Here is a 23,382-nt window from a genome sequence, read left to right as displayed (position 1 = left end):
TGTGAGTCAGCCTAGTATGCCATAATCTGTGTCAGTCTAGATTTAATTTATTCCAGCATAGCAGAATAGGCAAACCTAGTTGTTATACTGTGCCATTACTTCTTGTTTGTCGCTTTATCTTGTTACTGTTTCCCCACAGAAGTCTGATTTTCATTTTCATCATATATTACAGATAGTGTGGAAGATGAGTTTGAACTGTCTACAGTGTGTCATCGGCCAGAGGGATTGGAGCAGCTACAGGAACAAACCAAGTTCACCAAGAAAGAGCTGCAGATTCTCTACCGAGGATTTAAAAATGTGAGTCCTAAAACACCCTGCATGAATAACAGTATTAGTTCTTTGTTTAGCTATTGCTTGTATTGCTTTGCCAGTAGAAACAAAAAGTGGAGGCTCATTGTATTGGACTGCTAGGCTGCAGCTCTCCCAGTTCTGTCAAAAAAAAGTTTAAATAGTTATTTTTACACACTAGTCACAGTGCGAACTGCAAACTACTGCGTAATGTCAAGGATGCGATGATTCTCGGAACTTGGAGCTGCGCACATACATGCTCGAATTCCACTTTAAAAAAAAAAGGGGAAAAACTATTCTTCTGTTGCTGGACTGTTTTAAAAACAGTCCGGATTAGGAAGACTGCAGGCATCAATGAAGATGCCCAGAAGACATTGTGGTTTTAACCACAGTAAATTAGATTCTGACTGGACTATTAAATCAGCAGCCATGTCACAAAATATGAGTACGTGACGTGGCTGCTGATTAGTCCTCCTTTTGCTATCACATTCTCTTCCCACGCTTATTAAGTTACAGTTAATTTACAAAGAAGAGAGTGAGAAAGTTAGAAGTATGCCAATCACATTTGAGAAATCAGGACTGAGTGGATCATTATTAAACTTGTTAAATTGAGCGAGACTTCTTTGGTAAGTAAGAGAAGCCAAGGATTCCTTGGCAAGGAAGTTTTTTTTTTAATCAACTAAAAAAAGTAATAAGAAATCATGAATTAAGTTCTGAGTAGGTTTTTTTTTAAACAGGGCCAACCAGATACTGTCTGCATTTTTTTCCTGGCAAGGTCAACCAGATACTTTTTGCATTTATTTATTTTTTTATTTTTTCCCTTGCAGGTTCAACCAGATAATTTCTGTATTTAATTATTATTTCCTGGCAGGATCAACCAGATTCTTTTAAGTGGTGCAGGAGTTGTATAAATTTTCTTTCTGACATCCTGGGCCTGGAGTCTAGCAGGGTCAACCAGACAGTAGTAGTAGGCTGAATTTGTGGTAAGCTGGTTGTTTAGGTTGGCTGTTTTTTTTTAACTATACTATCCTGACAGAATTAACCAGATACTAGGGAGGCAATATATTTGGGGGATTGTTGATTTTTTTTTTAAATATAATACACTAGCATGGTCAACCAGATATTAGTGGTCTGTGTGTTTTGGGGGCTGTTGATGACTTTTTTAATGCAATATTCTGGCAGGTTCAACCAAATACTAAGGAGGCGATGTGTTTTGGGGCTGTTGATGGATTTTTTTAAAATACAATATCCAGGTAGGGTGAACCAGATACTAAGGAGGCAATGTGTTTTAAGACTGTTTGTGGATATATTTTTTTAATATATTATCTGTAGAACAGTCACTGTAGTTTAAGAAAGCATGTGGGAGGTGGTATTAAGCAAGTTCAGTTATGCGTAAGTCTTACATGTGCATGCAGATGGATCTACACTTGGTGTACAATAAACAACTGATAACTTACATTTACTGGCTTCACTTGTCATTCAGCATGGTGTCAGAAGTGAGATGCCTTTCTAAATATTGCCCAAGTATAACGAGCGACTGAAGTGCAAAGGTAAACAAATAAATATATATATATGTGATGGCAGATGGATTTTGCAGACCGAAACCTCTGGCGTTTGATGGCAATGTCACAAAGAATTGGCATGTGTTTGCACAAGAATATGATATGTTCATAGTGGCTGCACATTCAGATAAAGACGCACGCACACAAGCATTTATACTTCTCAATTTGGCAGCCTCGAACATATCGAGTGAGAATGTTCTTTTGTATACGCACCTGCTGTTTATGTAGGAAAGGAAGAAAACTGCTGTATCCTTGCTCAAGCTGAAACCCACAAAAATCCAGAATGCTTAAAGGGTAAATTCAGAGAACTGTGTAATCCCCAAATGAATATAATGAGGGAGAGACATAAATTCAAATTCAATACAAGAAATCAAAAGCCTTGAGAAACTATGGAAGCATATGTTACTGACTTAAGAAATAAAGCAAAGACATGCAGATTTGGGGATCTTCAAGACAATTTAATAAAAGACTGCTTTGTATGTGGCATTAATAATTATACAGTGAAAAATTCTATGTGATAGTGAATTAACATTGAGCAAAGCTGTAGAAATTTGCCAGATACATGAACTCTCAAAAATATATACTAGTATCCTTGTTATATCTGCTACTGAAAATGTTGACAGTGTGCAACAAAAAACTAAGATAATATGGACTAATCTCTCTAATGAGCTTTATAATTATTTTGGAGTGGATAAACCTCTAATGCCTAGTATACACGGTCTCCCAAAAATTCATAAGGGCGCCCAACATCCCCCATTAAGACCAATAGTATCTGGACATAACTGGTCTACAGAGCCCATCTCTATTTATGTAGAAAAGCACCTGAGATTGATAGTAAACAAGAAGAGGAATATCTTAAGGGACTCTAAACAATTTTTACATGACTTATTTATTTTTAAGAATGGATATGAAGGAGACCTGAAAATATTACTGTTAGTCACATTAGATGTATGTTCACTATTTACTTGTATTCCCAATGAGACTGAGTTGGAATTTTTGAGACAATATTTATTAGAGGAAGGGACTTATAATGGAGCAAAAGTAGATCTGATATGCTTATAATGGAGTTGGTCCTAACTAATAATGTGATTTATTTTGATGGGAAATTATTTGCACAGAAGGATGGTGTGACCATGGGCATGGCTAGTGACAACAATTATGTGAATCTTGTCATGGCCGAGTGGGAGAATAAAAATGTGTTATATGGAGATAGATGGCCCCAGATCTTATTCTATAAATGTTTTGTTGATGATCTTTTTTTGATCTGGGATGGGACAGCAACTGTATTAGAGGAATTTCTCTTAGAGATAGGAAATAGTACTAACTTTTTGAACTTTGAAATGAAACACTCAGTACATGAAATTGACTTTCTGGATGTGACTGTTTCCAAAGATGATGTTGATACCTTAGTCACCAGACTATTTAGGAAAACATGTCACAGGAACACCTTGCTTCATAAGAGTAGCATGCATCCAGGACATATTTTTAAGAATATAGTGAAGGGACAAACTCTTAGAACTTCCAGGTTGACTGCTAGGGATGAGGAGTTTGAGAAGGAACTATCTGGCTTGAAACTTAGATTTAATGAGAGGGGATACACTGATAATATGACAACTGAAGTCCTGGATGCAGCTACCTCATGGAGAGAGAATATAGGGAAACCATATTTTTTTCATTATCAGATGAAAGGAAAAGATCTTTTAAGCAAAAGAAAGACTGTTAGATTTTCTACTTATTATACCAGTGATATAGTAACAAATGCGATTAAAAAGAATTGGTGTATATTAACTCAGAACCCTGAAATTAAACAAGTGGTAGGAAAAAACCCTAACTTTATATTCAAAAATAAGAAGTCATTGAAAAGGATATTATGCTATCCCAGTGAAGGCAAGGGACATGAAATTGATGCTGTTAAAGGTACAATACCTTGTGGTAAATGCAATCAGTGTACATACATTAATAAAAGTAATACATTTGTTCATCCAGATACTAAGCGAACATATGAATTTAATATAGCAGCAAACTGCAACACAAACAATGTGGTTTATCTAGCAGTCTGCAATCTATGTTTGGCTTTCTACATAGGTAAAACTAATAGAAAGTTAAGGTTTAGAATCAGGGAACACTTACTTCACATTAGGAATGGAACCTTAACGGATGCATTAGATAAACATGTGCCTTCTCAAGGGAATGACCATGACTTCACTTTTTTGGTGGTTGAGAAAATTAACCCCAGTAATAGGGGTGGTGACATATGCAATTATACTGAGACTTCTGAAACTAGATGGATTATAAGGTTAAGGGCAAATAAGGGGAAGGGATTGAATGACAGGGCCAGTAGCCAATTTTAAAGAACAGAAAACTGTTCAAATAAGGGCACTAGGGAGCATAGATAATATTGAAAGCTTCATACAGCTTGAGTCACATTGTTACTTATGTATTTTTAATAAATGTATATATATTTTTGATAGCATTTTTTATATATATTTCAAACAGTATATTAACAATACATTTTTTCATATTTAGGTTTTATATACTGTGTTTATATATTGTTGTTTTAGTATTATATTATTGTTTTTTATAAAATAATTTTTATTAAGTATAGATATAAAATGGCTGCTTAATTGAGTTTTTATTCTGATTGGTTGAAGTGTATTTAAAAGTGGAGATGGCCATCATGTGTTTTCATAAGGTCTGATGAAGTGATATGTTTATCATGAAAGCACTCACCTATTTGCAATAAAGCTTCGTTTGGATTTTACCTATGCTCTGACTGGTCTGGAATTGTGATAACTTCACGAATTGGTTACTCCGTTAAGTATTTCTGTGGACTTATATATTTTAAGTAAGGGTTTCTCTTTTATTCCTTCTTATAGATCGGACTTATACAGACGGTTATTGATCTTAAGGGGTACACTCAAAAATTGAATTTGAGACTCATTTTTGGTGATAAGAATATGGAAATCAAACTTGACTTTGTGGTCCCCAGTGTGTTTAACCTCCCTTTACATCCGTTTATAAAAGCTTTTGAGGAAATTTGTGAAAAAGAGATAAGGGATTTATTAAATAAAAAAGTGTTATGTTTTGTAATTTATCTGGAGTAGATAGACAATGTTTTATGTCAATTAAGACAGATTCTTCCGTCAGAGTGATGAAGGCAGATAAGGGGGTGCTATGGTCGTGGTCAAGAAATATGATTACATTGATAGCATGCACACTTTATTGATGGATGAACTTTTTTATAAAAACTTCATAGAAATGATGCTTTTAAAGCATATAGGTATATTGATTTATGGTTGAGTGAAAGTTTTTCTGCTGGTATCATTTCAGATTGGATGCTGTCTTTTTTTCAGGTTTCTAAACCTAAAATAGGTTGTCTGTTTGGAATACCCAAGGTACATAAGGATGAAAGGAATCCTCCTTATAGGCCCATTGTATCGGCACAAGCTTCTAAGCTGGAGCCACTTTCAAAGTTTATAGATAAAGCTTTGTTAAAATTAGTCCAGCAAGGTGATTATTTTATAAAGGATTCTTTTGATTTTTTTAAACAAAATAAGGGACAGAGTTGTGGGCCCTGATGATTTGCTGGTGACAGTGGATGTTAAATCATTATATATGTCCATTCCACATGAAGTGGGTTTGGAATGGGTGTGACACATATTAATTAGAAGTGAGGAGTTTGAAGTATTGAAGTGTAAATTAGTAATTCAATGCTTTGAACAAATTCTACTTAATAATTTTTTTCACTTTTGAGGGAGAATTTTTTTTACAAAGACGAGATATAGCAATGGGGGCAAGGATGGCCCCCAATTGCACTAATTTGGATATGGCCTACTGGAAAATGTATATTTTCTCGTATTTTCATGGCTTGGACCTTAGCGTTTTATTGATGATGTGTTTTTTGTTTGGAAAGAGAGTGTAGTTGAGTTGGGTTTATTGTAGATATAATGAATAACAGTACCCATTTTTGAACTTTTCCTATGTTTGGAATATATCAAACATTTGTTTTTTGGATTTGGAAGTGTTCAAACATGTCACAATTTTCAAGTTGGGTTCAGTTATTAGTTTTAAGAATGTGACTAGTAATAACTTGTTACACTATTCCAGCATGCATCCAACTTATGTGAAACACAACATTATTAAAGGACAGCTAGTTAGATTGAAAAGACTAACCACTGATATCACATTTTGCACAAGCTTGTAGAAGAAGTACACAATAGGTTTAGGCACAGGGAGTATTCATCAAAAGTGATAAAAAAATATTCATGAAAGGGCAGTTAAGGATAGTGATTTTTTGCGTCACCCAGTTTCACAGAATTGGACAACATCCATGTCATTGTTTTTTACAGTGGACAGTAGTGCTATTAGGAGCATAACTGAAAATAATTGGAGGATTTTAAAAGCTCACAGTGATTTGAAATGTGCCTTGGGGTCAGCTCCCTTATTTATTAGTAAGAGAGCTAATAGTTTTTAAGGAGCTGTTAGAGAGGGAACATCAGGGGTGTCAGGTAGGAGCTAGAGACACTTTCAAGTGTTTAAATTGCAAGTTTTGCAGATATATTGCTGAGGGTCCATATTATGAGGTTAGTAGCAGTATTAAAATTTGGCAGGTACCAGAACTGTTCAATTGTGGCACTTCTTATGTGGTATATTTGGCGAAGTGCTCAGCCTGTACTGCATTTTATATAGGAAAAACCAATAGGCAGCTGAAAAAGAGAATGTATGAACACCTGTATGCTATCAAAAATAAGAATGTTGACAATGCATTAGCAAAACATGTTTTGTTGTGCAAAAATTATAAGAAGTTTTATTTTACTGTTATTGACCATGTTCCTATTGATTTTAATGAAAATAGGGAAGGGGAGTTGTATTACAGAAAAAGAAAATTTAAGTGGCAGGTTGTATTTAATGCCTATAACATACCAGGTATTAATGGAATTACAAATTAAAGCAGTTTTACATGGGAAAGCAAATTTTGACAAATGTAAATGAGTTTTTTTATAGAAACATATTAATTGTATTTTATATTATTATATTTTATAATAATTTTTGATAGTAACATTTTTATAAGGTTTGTTTATAGGAAACTATAAGATTGTTATGTGTTCCTTTAAGAGTTTTTATTAATTGGTATTGATTAACTGAGGTTTTTGGATTGGTGTAACCTAATTGGTTTTGTGTATATTATGTTTCTTGTTTGCATTCTTTATTCTGAGGAAGGCCTCTGTGAAAGGCCAAAAGCACTTAATATTTGTGGAATTAAATTTTATTTTGCGTGTCTCAGTGGTGTCCATATTCCATAATAGTGATATTGTTTATTGAACAATTTTGAATAAGCCAATACATATAGCCCCAGCAAGCCTGCAGTGCATAATGTTAAAGCTACAAAAGGTAAACACACGTATCTTGCTGATACCTTGTCACGCACACCCAGAAAGATGACAGAACAACATGAAAATGAGACAGCTGATTTTCAAGCCATGGAAGTCAAACACATTTCATCATCATGGCTTGATGAGTTGAAAAATCACACTGCTATAGACCCAATTCTTCAAAAACTGAGTGATGTTATCAACCAAGCCTAGCCAACACATGAAACTAGTTTGCCACTTGAAATTCGGCAGTATTTCTCATTCCAGGATGAGCTCATTGTAGAAGATGGTATCATTATGAAAAGCCCAAAATTGGTAGTTCGTAAATCATTGCAAAAGGACTTATAAAGATTCTGCATAGAGTCCACCCAGGCACTGAATCAACTGAAAATAGGGCAAGAGGCATTTTGTTCTGGCCCTCAATGTCTAAATATATTTAGACATGTTCATGTTCATTCTGCAACAGTAACAAAGCGTATTAACAAAAAGAACCTCTTCACCTACAAACAGTTCCTGATTTACCATGATCAATAGTAGCAGTAGATATTTTTCGAATGGAATGGTCAGTATTACCTGGTACTATTTGATTTGTACTCTGGATGGTTTGAAGTTGAATTACTCCATGATTTGACATCTAGCAAAGTTATTACGAAGCTAAAGAGAGACTTCTCATTCCATGAAAGCCCACATAAAGACATCTCAGATAACGGTGCATAATTCACTAATCAATGGTTTAAAGAATTTGCTGCATACTGGGATTTTATTCATGTAACCAGCAGTCCAGAATACCCAGAAGCCAATGGCCTGGCTGAACATGCAGTCTGCAGTGCAAAGCATTTATTGGAAAAGTTGAAAATAGACGAAACTGATGTATTCCTCAATTTACTAAACCTTCGGAACATTCCTTGTGACCAAACACTTGGTTCAGTAGCTCAAAGACTGATGAGACGAACACGAACAACTCTTCGAATTAGCAAACAGCTGTTAGTGCTGAAAAAGAGAAATAAGATAGTCAGAGCTCTACTATCAAAAAAAGCACCATGCACAGAAGTTATTCTATGACAAAACGAGTAGACTTCTTCAACTCTTGTTGCAAGGTGAAGTTGTGAGAATGCAGACTGCAAAAGGTCATGAAAATGTAGGAATTGTGAGGGACATTTGTGTTGAACCAAGTTCCTACATAATTCAGTCAGAAGAAGTTGACTACAGAAGAAATCACTGACATATTCTACCTTTCCCAGAGCCAGTGCCACAACAAACTCTGTGTACTAGTGATTCCAGTTCCTTGATTGAATCACCAACCAATCAGCTCCAAAAAGAGAGACCGCTTTTTTCAAATGGTTCTGAAATACAAAGTAATGTTTCAGTACCAAATAAATATCTAAAGACAGTTCCTATTTCTAATTCAAATCAAAATCTGCATGTGACAAAGGCAGGAAGAGTCTGCAAACCCAGTGCTAAATATATACAGTGAATTGGATGTGAAATCGGACAGGTCATGTTGAACTTTTAATATTTTGTTTACTTCTGGAATGTGTGTAAAGAGAATATTAAAGTAAAGTTGTTCATGTATTTGAAATAAGAAACAAAGGTAAAGAGGGAGGATGTAGAACAGTGACTGTGTTCTGTTGTTTGTACCTTGACAGCTACTGCAGTTTAAGAAAGCACTTGGGGGGCGGTATTAAGCACATTCAGTTATGTGTAAGTCTTACATGTCCATGCAAATGGATCCATGCTGGGTGTACAATAAACCGCTGATAACTTACATTTACTGGCTTCACTTGTCATTCAACAATATCCTGGCAAGGTGAACCAGATACTAAAGAGGGACTTGTTTTGAAGACTGTGGATATTTTTTTAATATGTCATCCTGGCAGGGTTAACTAGATACTATGGGGGCTGTTGATGATTTTTTTAATGTAATATCCTGTTAGGGTGAACCAGATACTAAGGAGGCTGTGTGCTTTGGAGGCTGCTTGACTGTGGATGCCTTTTTTTCCATTAAAATATCCTGGCAGGAGTCAAATATATTCTAGGTATGCAGTGTGTTTCGGGGCTGTTTGTGGATGATTTTTTTTTTAAACTAAAATCCTTCTTCAGGGTCAATCAAGACAGATTAGGATGGTGTGTGAGTCTTTTGTTGTTGAAACTGGCCTTGACTTGCAAGCTCTTGACTATGTGATGCAAAAGAAATACAGTAATGTAACCATTGTCTTCTCTTTTCATTATTTTAATCCTTGTAGGCTCAAAGCAGATACTGTGGGTAAGCAATCAGGCTGGGGGGCTATGCTTAGTATGTGTGAATGAAATGACTGGCCTTACAGGTGTACGTCTGACTTGGTTTGCAAGAATAATGTGCATCTGAGTGAAGTAAGATCGACCACAAGCTCTGAACTCTGACTATTGTTTATGTGAAAAAAACACATATTATTAATAACAATGTTGTCTTTTATCCTTTTTTGTCCTTTAACCTCACAAGATCAAATCAGAATCTGTGGGTGGGGTGGGCAATAGGGATTGGTGCAGTCTGTGAATGAAACAACTGTCCCTGCTGTTTACTTTTGTTGTAATTCTGGCTTTATAAGACTGAAATAGTTGTCTGCACTGTCAGATGAATGTAATCTAATTAACAAATGTATGAGTCATTCTTAATGTATGTTATTTTATCTCTCATCATGTATATACCGAATGTCTGTTTAAAAAATCTTTGTAATATGTTAGAGCTTTTCTCCCCGGACATATGCTGAAAAGGGATTTTTTGACTAAAGACAGTTGGACAAACCTGGGTAAACAAAAGTAAAATAAAAGGAAATTTGTATTTGTGTAAGGTAAGCTGGCACACATAAGTTGTGATCAATATTTCTGTCAACTAAATGAAATTAATGCGAGTATATAACCTAACTGTAACTATTATTTCCACTTTAATCCTAGCAGGGTCAAAGCAGATACATTTGTTTGGTAATGGGGGGTGCTGTTTGTGAATGAAATGGGTTGACTGGCCCTGCTGTTTACTGTTGTAATTCTGGCTTTGCAAGATAGATATGTATTTTGGTAAGTCAATTGTCATACAAGCCTGTGTCACTGTCTCTCAGAACCACTGGCACATTAGGCGTTGGTGTGACCTTGAATTGTGAATAATAAATTAAGACATTTCAGTGGAATGTCCACATGGCATTGTACAAAATGCAGATTACCTGATACAGTACAATGCATGTTTACTACATCATGTGTACTCATAATAGTTTCATGCAGTCAAGACCAAATACCTTTTTACTGTTTAGAGATGTTTAGGCTTGTGCTGTTATAGCATAACCTAAACACCTCACTAGTTCTGAAATGCAAATTAGTCTAGTATTTGGTAGATTATTCAGCATGTGCAATATTGATTGAGCAGTTATTTTATGTAAAATGGTAAATATGATCAGTATTGTTCCCACTTGTAACATAGCTCTGCCCCGTGAAGTTAACCCCACCCCTTTCTAGTTGTCCTCACCCCATTCAGGTATCTCCTGCATCCCCTCCTTTGATTTGAAGTCACCAACTGCCACTGGAAACAAAACTATTATTTTTCTGGAGGACAGCCTCTACATGATTCTCGGGTCCTATCTTCCAGTCAAGGTCTACAATATACTGAATCATTTTCTAAACCAAAGGTAATCAGCCCTGCAAATTATCTTTTTTCCCTTTGAGTAGCAAGCTGCCTTTTAACAGAATCTTCTTTAGTTTCTGGCAGATTTGTTGAGAAGGAACGTGACATATTATTTATCTTATGACCTTTTAGTTTACATTTTAAAGAACTGGGGTACAGGATGATTATTTCCTATTTTCAGATGTGACCTAGAGGTCAAAGGCCACAGGGTTTGGAAACTAGAAGCAGTGCACAAAATAAAATGTAGGACAGTGTAGATGTCCAAGGCAACAAAATGAAGACATTAGGTTGCTTGAGGTTGTGTGCCTGTTATTTGTGAAGTATTTGTAAATTAGAATCATGAATACTTATTAAGCGTACCAAAGCTATAAAACTACATGAATGACATCCAATAAAAATAGGACAACAAACAAATACAGTAAATTAAATGTGTGACCTCTATATTAACACCACTGGTAGATTTGAAGAGAGGCCTTAAAGCTGTCTATTGAAGATTTTGTGAAGAAAATATACAATAGGGATTGATTATATTCTATGGTTAATTGATAGTTATCACTTGTTGACCTAGAAGGTACATTTTGCATAGAGTACTTATTTTTTAAATGCTGTTTCAGAAGATAAAGCAAAACTGATTAGAAAGCAGAACACTGCTCAAATTCTGTGATGACAACAGCTCATAAAAATGCAGTGGCTAGGGTACAGTAATGCCAAAAATATAACAGTAACAAAAACTTAACTGTTAACAAAATGCACTTATCCATACAAAATAGCATGTAAGTATTCATATTTAATTAAGGAGATTGTGCCTACTAATTTTACAAGAAAATGACAAGTTATATGTGCCTGAATTTATTACAATAAAATGAGTTCTTGTGGTTTCTGGTACATTGTGAGAAAATTTTCTAGTATAGTTCTAAAAATAGCAGTGCCACTTCTTGAGTTAAGTACAGGGGCTTGGAGTGGACCTTATAATTAGATATGACCTGTAAGCTACATTGCACTGATATAATACAAAGAAGAGAAAGGTCAATGGGGTCAGGTGGGTAATTCAATGCTGAAGTGAGTTTGTTTTATTAGCAATCAGAATATGAAGTCTAAGTCTAAGCTTCACTTTCAAAAGGTGAACATTAACTCTGACAGAGCATACAAATATATAACTAATCTATGCTTCGTGGCCTAAGTGTGAAAGAACATTGAAATGATATAACTTAATTTTTGTAGCAGAAATAATTTTGCCTTACAGATTCTGACTTAGCTGATACAGTGATAAGCTAATACATACAGTTATGTTACATCAGCCAATGAGTTTACGGTCTCATAAACTGAAGTTGTATGTTAAATCCATTGGATTAGTCACAGTCATATGAAGAAGTTATTAAAAAATGCAGAATATTGTAGAAAGCATGATCCTGAAGTTGTCTGGAGTGAGATCATGCCATGTCCTATGCTGAATGATTATGCATTCATGAAAGGAAACATGTTTGATAACTGGCTATGTATATGTTTTTTAAGTACTGATCAAAAGTGTATTACTTTCAAAGAAAATGCAGTAGTGGGCAATTCTATTTCTCATGCATTCAAATTGTAGGGATGAAAAAGATAAAGTATTAATTAGGGGCATTGTCTGAGAGACATCAAATGCAGACAAAAACAGCATTCAGAAACAAGATTTCTTCACATTATAGATGTTTATTATACAAATGGGAAAAGCGTGATAGTAAAAAAATGGACCTTAAAGTCTTAACTATACAAAATGATTTTGGACCAGTTATTGTTACAGCACAGGATGCTACTTATGTGTGTCTTCCCAGTTATACAAAATGTGCATGTATGTGTAGAGATGTTAGAGGTGGAGATGTTTTGATCCTGATGCATAACGTTATCATCTTCAGTTCTTGTTGACCATGTACATTAATGTGCAGACATCTGTAATGTTGTAAATACACAACTTATTGCTTATTACTGTACATTGAGCATGAATTCAGAACAGTGTTTTAGATTCTTGTTTGGCTTGCTTGTTCTTTTCCTGACTATTGCTGACCTCTAGTTTATATTTGATTTTGAATTTAAGTTTTTCATTTAAGGTTTGGTTACTTCCACTTTGTATCTATTTCTTATATTGCATTTGTTTTGTTTTAAGTTTTTTCTTCTTTTGGAGTTTTAGGATGGTTTGGCTAGGTTCATTTAGAAAAGTTAGAAAATAATTACTTTGCAGACAGTGAATAACATCCGGCTTATTAGTGGGAGGAACTGAGAAGTAGCACTCCACTAGCAATATTTGGAGGCATCTTTATTGTGATGAAGTGCTTGTTTGGCTTGCTTGCTGTTCTCTGCCTGACTGATCTCTGGTCTGCATTTGATTTTTCCCACCCACTTGCCCAACTGTTGTTGTACTTTTAAACTTGGTGGCTTTTGAGTTCCTGCCCCTACTATAAATCTGATTTTGGACACTCCTCCCAGTCCTATCTCATCAACTCATTCTACTGAGTATGGAGAGATCATTTGGGAAGGCCCACCCCCTCTTGAATTATCTTCTGTTTCCTCCCTTCCCACTTAGTTAAAGGGGAAAAAGTGCACTTTATTCAGCTGCTTTTACTGTGTCGGTGCTTCTTCCTACTTTATTTTGCTTTTTGCTGCTTGTTCTTAAAGTGTTCAGTTGTATTTATTATGCGGCATTTATTATTGCTTGTTAGTAGCCTGATTACACATTGTAACTGTTATTCTAAGCCTCTTGATTTAAGCACTTGGGCTTCAAACTAGTTTTCTTACATAAGAAATGTTTGAGGTCTACAGCCTTGTGGCAGGAGAGGTAGCTAACATCCTTCTAAGTTGAAAATTACTAGTTGAAGGCTCATTGTGTCTGTTATTCTAAAAGTGTCTTAGTTCTGGTTTAAGCACAACCCAGGATGATGCCACAATGTAAACAAAAAATGATTGACTTCAACAATTGGCTTAGCTTCTGGTGTCAACCCAGGAGAATCCAGTATCTGTCAGCTTGGGAAGACATGGCCAGCAGACCATGCTTGTTTGCCAGAAATGGTCTTCACCCGTCTCCTCTATGGTTTTGAATACTGTTAAAAGATGTTTGCCGCTACATAGTGCCTTTTTTAGGCAATACCAAAACAACAAAACTTCCGACATAAAAAAATCCTCTACAGACAAACTCAAGGTTATGCTCCTTAATGCTAGTAGTCTAAACAGGAAATTGCACTCCCTGGAAGCTCTCCTCACCTTGGAAGATGCTGACATCTGTGCAGTCACCAAGACTTGGTTCGAGGCTGTAGAGAGCACCCCAGCTGTGCAAGGCTACAATGCCTTCCACACATTCAGATTTCATCTTCATTAAATCCAAATGCACCTTGAAACTTGTTAAACAGTATGACTTTCTTGAGCTACTCCAGGTACAAATAAGTACAGGTAAAACACCCTTCCTCATCATTGTTAGCTACAGGCCCCCCACCGTGAACCAGGAGAAGCACACCACCTACCTGGACTTGCTTGAGTCATCACTACATAGCCAAATACCTTGGACATGGGAGATTTTCTGTTGAGTGGGCAATGTACATGAGCACAAGCTTGATTGCCCTGGGGTTCCTGGAGTTTAATACAAATGCTCTGGAACAGTTAGTCTGCACCCCCACAAGAGGCTCAAATTTTTGGACTTAGTACTCACCAATATGGGGAGTCACTGCACTACCCTCCTATATTCTGCCCTCCCTAGTAAGGTCAGACTATAAATCTGTCTCATTTAAAGTAATGATCAGACCTGACATCTCCACAGGAGCAATAAAAATGATAAACTTCTCCAAAACAAACTCTAGGCTACCAAGCGATGGTATGAAAAGTTTCAAACCCCCTGCTAAGATAGCCAACGATTCCTATGCAGAGGAGTACACAAACAACTGTATTGACTCTGCTGCACCTGCAGGATCAAAACCAAGTCCTCTTGTAAAAACAAGCTACCCTGGTGGGCCTCAAGTATAAACAGGTTATATAACAAAAGGAAGAATCTGATATCTAAGAACAAGAGAGAACTTAGTCAGCAGAGAAGGAGTACCCTCTACAACTTAAACAAGCAAATCAGATATCTGGTATAGTCCTCTTAAGCTAGTTATGAGGCTAAATTAGCTTCCCTAGGTAAAGACAATCATAAATCATTCTTTAGCTATGTCTGAAATCTAAAAGTGAATACCCAGCTATGTGCCCAACTCATAGTGGATGGCACCACTCACACTCACCCCGAGGAAATTGCCAACCTGTTAGCTAGCTGACAGATATGGTGCAAACTTCACCTCCCCCCATCCCTACCAGCCATACCCCAAAATATACCTGACACCAGTCCTCTCCCCCCAGTATCTCCAATGAGCAGGTCATGTCCACACTATCCAAGGCCAAAAATGTGCCCACTGTGGGACTAGATAACATTTCAAGCACTTACTAAACAACTCAAAACACGACCTAGAAGATCCACTTGGCACTTTCTTTAACCATAGCCTGAGCACTGGCTTAGTTCCAGCAGAGTGGAGAACAGCAACTGTAATCTCCATGCACAAATAGGGTCCATCAACCAGCCCCGGGAACTATAGACCTATAAGCTTAACCAGTCTTATCTGCAAGGCCATGGAAAGAATCATGTACCTTATCAACAAGGACATAGGCAACCTTCAAACTCTCGACCCAACCCAGTTTGGCTTTGTTAAGGGTAGATCATGCTTACTAAACCTGGTGGACTTCTTTGAGAATGTCATCAAAGCCTTGGATGAAGGCAAAGCAATAAGTACTGCCTATCTTGACTTAACCAAGGCTTTTGACACAATCCCACACTCAGGTATCATTGAGAAATTCTCCCCAGATGGGGATTAACCTGTATGTGACTTAGCTTTTCTACCCTTGCTTCATAGAACTCCCCAGTAGTGTGCTCGCATTCCCCTCAGCATAAGTTTTATTCTGTGTCCTGGCCAACCTCCAATAAATCAAAGACTGGTTGCCCTGAAATGGAAGACCCTGCATCGGAGGAATGCTAAAGTGCTTTCAACTAAACTAGTTCACTAAACTAGTTCAGAAAAAGTTTTATTCTGTGTCCTGGCCAACCTCCAATAAACCAAAGGCTGTCTGGTTGCCCTGCATTGTGAGACCCTGGGTCAGTGGACTGCTAAAGTGCTTTCAGCCAAACTAGTGTATGTTAGAGTTCTATTTAATCTGTGCTCTAAACTGAAGACATTTTGTTATAGCCTTTTACTGTAAGCATGCACACTACTGCCCCCCCCCCCCCCCCCATTTCTTTCTCTTCCTATTGTATTCCTAGGTCAATTACTTAAAACTGCTTTCTCTTGGAATAGGTTTACCTATGCACTTGCAGCCCATACTTGTATTTTTTCCTTATAGAAATGGTGGTCCTTTTCACCACACTGTACTAGATTAGTAGCACAAGATTTCTAGTTATTAGGAAGATACTGTGATACACTGACCTGGAATTGACTGAGCTTGGTTTTCCTGATTGCTTTTTTTTGGAAGCTGGCCTGAACTGTTTTTTTCTGACTCATCCTGCTCCATTCGCACTCACTATGCTCGAGCTCACTCCACTCCCCTACCTTACCCCCATTCCCACACACTCCTGATAATCATTTCCTTTATAGATAAACCTGCTTTGCCCCACCTCTGCACTAGCCAATAGACACCCCCTCTCCTCTACTGATACCCCACATCACCATTAACTGTAACACCCACTCCCCACACCTCCTGAGCCATACCTGATTTTAATTCTTTCAGTCACTCACTTTATAAAACTCCTTCAGTCAATCCTGATTTCTTTTACTAACCTTAAATAAATTATTACCCTTTAATTAGTTCTGAACTGAAACTAAATCATGGCTATACGCAAAATTCTATTTCTCTGCCTCTTATTTCTAATTCTTTTCTCAGCTCTAACCACTTACCATACTTCTCACCTGCCTACCACTTCATTTTCCACACTCTCTTATCCCACTACCCACCATACAAATAACTACCTAACCCAGTATTGCTCCCTCTCTCTTTAACCATATCACTATATCATTTCACAAGTTCAAAGTATTGTACATACCAAATGCCCAACCTCTCATTAAAACAAAACATCAATTCCTTTGTAAATATTTCTTCATACAAATACTTCAAAGCACAGTACTACTCTTATCTGGTGATATTCACCCCAGCCCAGACCCTTGCCAACAGTACTCTAACCACACATATACAATACCCCCCCATTCCAACTGCCTCACAAATAACTCATTATGATTACAAGCCTCCTCTGTCTTTTTTGTCAATGAATATATAAAGCATTGTCAATAAAAGTACCCTCGTCCACGCCTGGATTTCTCACTGTAACCCAGATATACTTGCCCTATCTGAGACATGGCTAAAAAAACTCATATTACAAACTGCAAAATGCCTCCTCAATAGCTGTCCCTGATTTCTGCCCTGCCAAAATACTTATAGTAAACTGTAACCTAAATCAACAGTTTCTTTCTTAGATTTCTATATCCATTCCCTATGAAACTGTCATCCTTGGGGATATGAATATTGACTAGAACTTTCCAGCTGATCACCTCACCCATGCACCAGCAAAAAAAATTCCCATTACAGCTCGGTCATCAGCTGGATATTAGTATCCATCCCTAGTGACCACCTGTCTATCTCAGTAGTAAGACACTGTCCCAATCTTAACAAGAGCCACCAATACAAAGAATAAATGAATTACTGTTAATGAGGCTGTCCAAAGCTTCAACAATATATTCCTAGAAACCTTTAACACCCTGGCTTATGAACAAGAGATACAGTGCCTGGAGAGCATGGAAAAAAAATAAAAACTCAACTTTCCACCTGAACTTATATAAACAGATTCTCAACCAAACAAAAAAGCAGGTCCTACTCGACAAAAAAAAATCTCTTCCCTAACTAAACTTCTAATGAAACTGCAACCCTACTTAACAACTTTTTCAGTGAAATAATAGAAAAGCTTAACCAGAAACTGTTGATATTAAGTCTCAACACCAGTAGCAACTTCCTTCATCAGATCACATCTTAACAAACTCAAACCTCTCCATTATTTCTCAAACATGCAGATACCATGTATTTATATTTATCAATAGAGCTACAGTACCAGATATCTATCAGATACTGGAAAAATGTATACATAGACAAATACTAAACCACCTCTTACTGGCAGACCTAATTACATCCACACAGCACTGTTTCTGACCAAGATAATAAACCAATACCAGCTCTATTTCTTGACCTATCCAAAGCATTTTCAACTACCTCCTGGTTTAACAGCTACCTTTCAAACAGATATCAGTCCATCAGATGGCAGACATCCTTTCTCCAGGGTTCTGTCCTGGGCCCCCTACTTTTTAATATATTTACAAATAACCTCCATGTCTCCTCCCCTCATTCTACCGTAATACACTACACAGATGGTTCCACAGTTATTAATACCTCCGACAATATACAAAATCTCCACACTGTCACTCAACAATCTCTGCACCTAGTACAACAATGGGTGACTGACAACAATCTGCTTCTCAACCCCAAAAAATACCAAGCTTCTCCTTTTCCTTCCAAAAAACCTCAGTCCAGCTAAAGACAACTTCACCATCTCATCCGTAGGTAATACAGTTATCACCACTGACTCAAACACCAAATTTCTTGGCATTACTATAGATGACCAATTCAAATTCAAACTACATATCTTAAACTGTATCAAAAAGTCCATTTAAAAACTAGGTCTTCTATACCACAACAACAAATATATAACTAACAAATTAAACCTATACTGGCTCAAACATTTATTCTACCATCCCTGCTGTATGCTGCTCCCATACTTACATCCAAAATAATCTCTTAACCAAACTAGAAGCCACCTATAACAAGATAACCAGATTTGCAGCCAGTAATAGCTACAAATCCCATCATTGTATATCCCTGAAAAGCTTAAGATGGCCTGCACTCCCCCACATGCTTTAAATATCACAACTACAAATTGCATACAGCATCCTAAATAGCCCCAACTCCTGCCCTGCCCTTACATCCATAATTACACCCTACACACCCAGTCGTGACCTCAGAAGCACACAACAAAACCTTCTGCAGGTGACTAAGCCAAACAAATTATTTGAAAAATACTTTACAGTTATTCAATTGCACACTCATGGAGCAAACTTCCATTGTCCCTTTGCTCCACTACCAAGAGTGGTGAATTCAAAAAAGCAACTAAAAATTCATTTCTAACATGCATGAATCTGTACTTGTCAGGAAATTACCTAATGAATTTTAATTCCTCTCTCAATTAACCTATCTGCCTGGTATCTACCTAAACTGTCTACGTATATTACTCTCTCTGCAGTTAGTACCTATACTATTAAATGCATCTTTGTTGTACTATGTCATGATGTTACTCTGAATTTTTTTTTTTTTTGTTTTAGGCATTGCTACATTCCTTGTAAATAACTTAATGCTAACCAAATTTCTCAAACATATTGTTACTGCATTCTCAAAAATACCATACTTTTGCCTTGTATAAATTCATATTGTATATTTCTCTCTGTTTTTGTACTAAGTATCTTACAACTTGAATTATTGTGTTTATCTTATTTTTGAATTACTTTCCTGGAGCTTTTCTCCTCAGATCTCCACTGAAAAAGGGCTCTCTGAGCTCAGTCAGACCAACCCGGTTATCAAATGTAAAAATAAAATGAAAAATGTCACTAGATGGTTAGCCAGCTTTCTCAACAACAGAACCCATATTGTCAAAGTTGGAGATTCCACCTCCACCAGTAGACCAGTTGCCAGTGGGGTACCTCAGGGTTCTGTCCCGTGACCTGTACTGCAAACTGGGAGCAATCACTGAGTCTCCTAAAGATATTAGCATATTACAGGAAGGGTTAACACAGACAAATGGTTGGTGCCAAAGCCACGCTCTAAATCTAAATGCCAATATGTGCATCATTGTCTGCTTTTTGCAAAGAGGTAGCTGCTGCAAATATAGGCAGCACCCCCCAAAGCTCAAACCCAGTGATGCATGACTTGGGAACACAAGTTGATAGTAGTCTAAACTTCATTTACCATGTGTCCACAGTGATAAGAAAAGCTTTTTACACTGCACTCCTCATGAGTAAGGGCATGGCATTCAAGACCAAGGATGCTATAACTCCTCTGTACTCCACCCTCATCAGACCACTAATAGAGTACAGTGCTCTCTTTTGCATGTACCTCACCAGACACCTGCAGCAGCTAGACAGACCACCGAGCTTCCTGACCAAGAGAATTCATGGACTCCAAAACATGACTGCAGTGATGAGTATTGCCAGCTATGCCAGGAGAAGTAAGGCAATGGCTGTGTAACATATGCCAGCATAGTTAGCTGGAGATTTGTAAAGAATTATACATCATTTGTATATCAAACTGATTTGTACAGGTGCTTGTGTAAAAAAATGTATTTGAAAAGTAACTTGTGTTAAACTTTGTACCAACAGTGGGTCCTGTTGGACAGAAAAGAAATAAACCTATATGTCAGACTGTATTGTAACTGTTGAAATGACTATATTGTAACATAGGATGCTGGAAGAGAATAGGTTAATCTCAATCCAGCTAACTTTGAAAAAATAGTCTGAAATTAAATTACCTGGTTTAGGCCATAAAGATTGTATCTTACAGTTCTGATTGCAGCAAGAGACAAAATGTCTGTGAAAACCAAGACTAGGAATCCTACTGTATTGTCCTTAGGGGTGACCTAATTGCTACTCTGGAAGGGTGGAAGTTTTTGAAATGGTTTTACAGCTTCCAGATGCTATAACACATCTTAGCAAAGTTCTATGTGTGTATATTATGACACATATATACTAGATTCTGGTTCAGTTTCTAGTAAAGGGAGTAGTGTGAGAACCAGAGTCAGATGACCAGATGTATGTGATATCATTCTGTAATCCAGAAGTGAAATTATGTTTTAATACTTGATGATACAGAAGTCTAAGAGCAATCTGTTTTTGAAACATGACAAAGAAGGACCATTCACCTACATCATCTTGCCTTACTCTAGTAAGTGAACTAGGGGCAGTAATTCTTTACATCAGTCAGAAAAATATAGTGAGATTAGCTAAACAATGTTTTTCTGTATCTGTGTCAATCTTTCCATCTTTGTTATTTTTAATATCCTTGTGATTGAAACTCCGGTGTTAATTGAAAATAGATATTCAGTATTTTCATGTTCTTTTATTATTTATTATTAAATATATTTAAATTTTTCATTGTGGCTAGTCTTCCATTTATTTATTTATTTATTTATTTATTTATTTATTTTATTTAAGTCTGATGACCGGGGAAGTCCACTGGGCCAAGAAGAGCACATTTTCAGTGGAGGCCCAGGGAGAAAAGCTCCACAGTAATTGCAAGTTACATTTCATATGTTACAAAAGGACATAGTTCATACAGCTAATTAAACATTTACAGATAAGCTCCATGATATTTTCAATTGACTTGTCACAATGCTACAAAAATGAAAAGACATAATTCAATACAGAAATTTCAACATTTACATAAAGTGAATATTTTTGTTATAAACTCAATTGTAGGTTTAACATTTCAAAATATATAGCTACTAGCTATTAGTAGGTTAGGAAAATATTATGCATGGAGAGAGTAATAGTATATTTAAGACTGGAGAGTATAGTACAATAGATATTAGAGAGAAAATTAGTTTTTACTAGGGGAGGGATTGGTTTGGGTGGGATGAACTAATAGTAGAGGTAGTTGGATGAGTCAGTGCAAGGTGGAATGAGGGGGGAGGGGTTTAAGTTGGAGCATGGCAAGGGAATTCCCATTTGAAAGAAAGATGAAAGAGTAGCTGAGATTTGAAATTTGTATGGTTAGTTGGTTACATAGGTGTGTGGGGAGAGAGTTCCACTGTTTACCTAAGGAATGGGGCAGCAGTAGATGGCCAGGAGGTTGTGCAGGTTTGTGGACCTAAAGGAGATTTTTTTTTTTTTGGATCTGAGTGAGCGGTTGGGAATGTAAGGTTTTAAAGAAGTAGCGAGAGCTGGGCAATTGGCAGGTTTAAAGATGAGCTTGTGGACAATGGTGAGTTATAGGTAACTGAGGTAGTTGGGTAGTTCAAGCCAGTTGAGGGTGAGGAGGGAGTGGCATTGGTGGGATGAGTTTTTTGAATTGGTTGCAGATTTGGAGATCTTGTGGTAGCAGGATTCAAGTTTGGACTGAAGGCCAAGATGGAGATTGGTGAAAAGAGGGGCACCATACATAAGGGAGAGGAGTAGGAAGGTGGATGCAAGAGGTTGACGGGGAGAGGGGCTTAGGAAGTGGTTATGCCTGTAGAGGAAACCTAACATTTGGTGGATTTTCTTGATTGTGGAGTGCATGTGGGTGCCAAATTTTAGTTCTTCATTAATAATGATGCCAAGAAGCTTGGTGTTGGGAACAATTTCAAGGAGAGTGTTGTTTTGGCTCTGTATGGCGAATGTGGATTTGTCAATGGAGTTTTTGGTAGGGGAAAAAACATTAGTTTGGTTTTATTTGACACTCCTGAAAGCCTTCCTGCATTGGTCAAACACTACCATTTATATTAGTATTAATTTTACTCAGTATGATTGGGTACCCTTGCAAGAGCCTTACAGTAACTGGCTTTGGAGTGTTCTAGTGACAGTATCTACCTTAAGGTCTGGGCAAAAGGGGCATAGCTGATAAATCTGTGCCAGCCTTTTCCAGGTGTATGTGTGTGTGTGTGTGTGTGTGTGTGTGTGTGTGTGTGTGTGTGTGTGTGTGTGTGTGTGTGTGAAATCAAATCTCAGAGTGTGTGTGTCAGCTACTTGGAGCAGGGATACAGAGCACTGGTTTCACAGAGAGGGAGGGTGGAGGACTTGGCTTGGAACTGAACTCTACAGCTGTGTCAGTGGGGTGTCTTTTTGTGGTCTGGAGAGAGAGGGGGAAAACCCAGCCACTAGGATGGGAGTACGTTCCCTGTGTGCTCTTAAGGGTAACTGTGCTTGGTGCAGAGAGCTGCATCTGTAAATATTGTATCTACATTTTTCCAAGTGAATATCCCTCACCAGTATCAGTGGTGATGATTGAGGTGCCTTGATTACTGGCCCAGAGGAAGGACATCACAATGACCTACCCGGAAAGACTGAAAGCCTTGTTACTGTACTCTGTGTCCTACAGGCTGCTGAGATGCAACCTGTGCCTGGCCTACAGAGCAGTCTCTGACCCTGCCCTGTTGGAAATGCTGCACATCCACAAATCAAATGGACAAGAGTCACTTGCTCCAGAGATCTCAGCCTAGCCTGTGACTTAAAACATGCTGGAGAGACAGATATCTCTCCTAGAGACTGCTGCTACTCTGGAATAAACTTCAAATTCATGTTAAGCAGAGCTCCTCAATGACCCTATTTAAACACATCCTGGACAACTGGATGGGAGACCATAAATTCACCCCTGGTGTGGCACCTACATCCCTCATGGACAGGGG

General features: G+C 37.3%; 1 protein-coding gene across 2 annotated transcripts in view; it reads left to right on the top strand.

Moving 5' to 3' along the window:
• KCNIP2 (potassium voltage-gated channel interacting protein 2) overlaps positions 1–23,382 on the top strand; it is a 664,190-nt gene that overhangs the window by 404,892 nt on the left and 235,916 nt on the right. For both annotated transcript variants that reach the window (XM_044056265.1, XM_044056264.1), the window contains exon 2: positions 173–297. In XM_044056265.1, the coding sequence (XP_043912200.1) occupies positions 173–297 (125 nt within the window). The remainder of the gene's footprint in view (positions 1–172; positions 298–23,382) is intronic.

This window comes from Protopterus annectens, chromosome 14.part0 (assembly GCF_019279795.1).
Source record: "Protopterus annectens isolate FY-2018-M chromosome 14.part0, PAN1.0, whole genome shotgun sequence".
Taxonomy (NCBI): domain Eukaryota; kingdom Metazoa; phylum Chordata; order Ceratodontiformes; family Protopteridae; genus Protopterus; species Protopterus annectens.
This window is presented reverse-complemented; position numbering and strand designations above follow the sequence as displayed.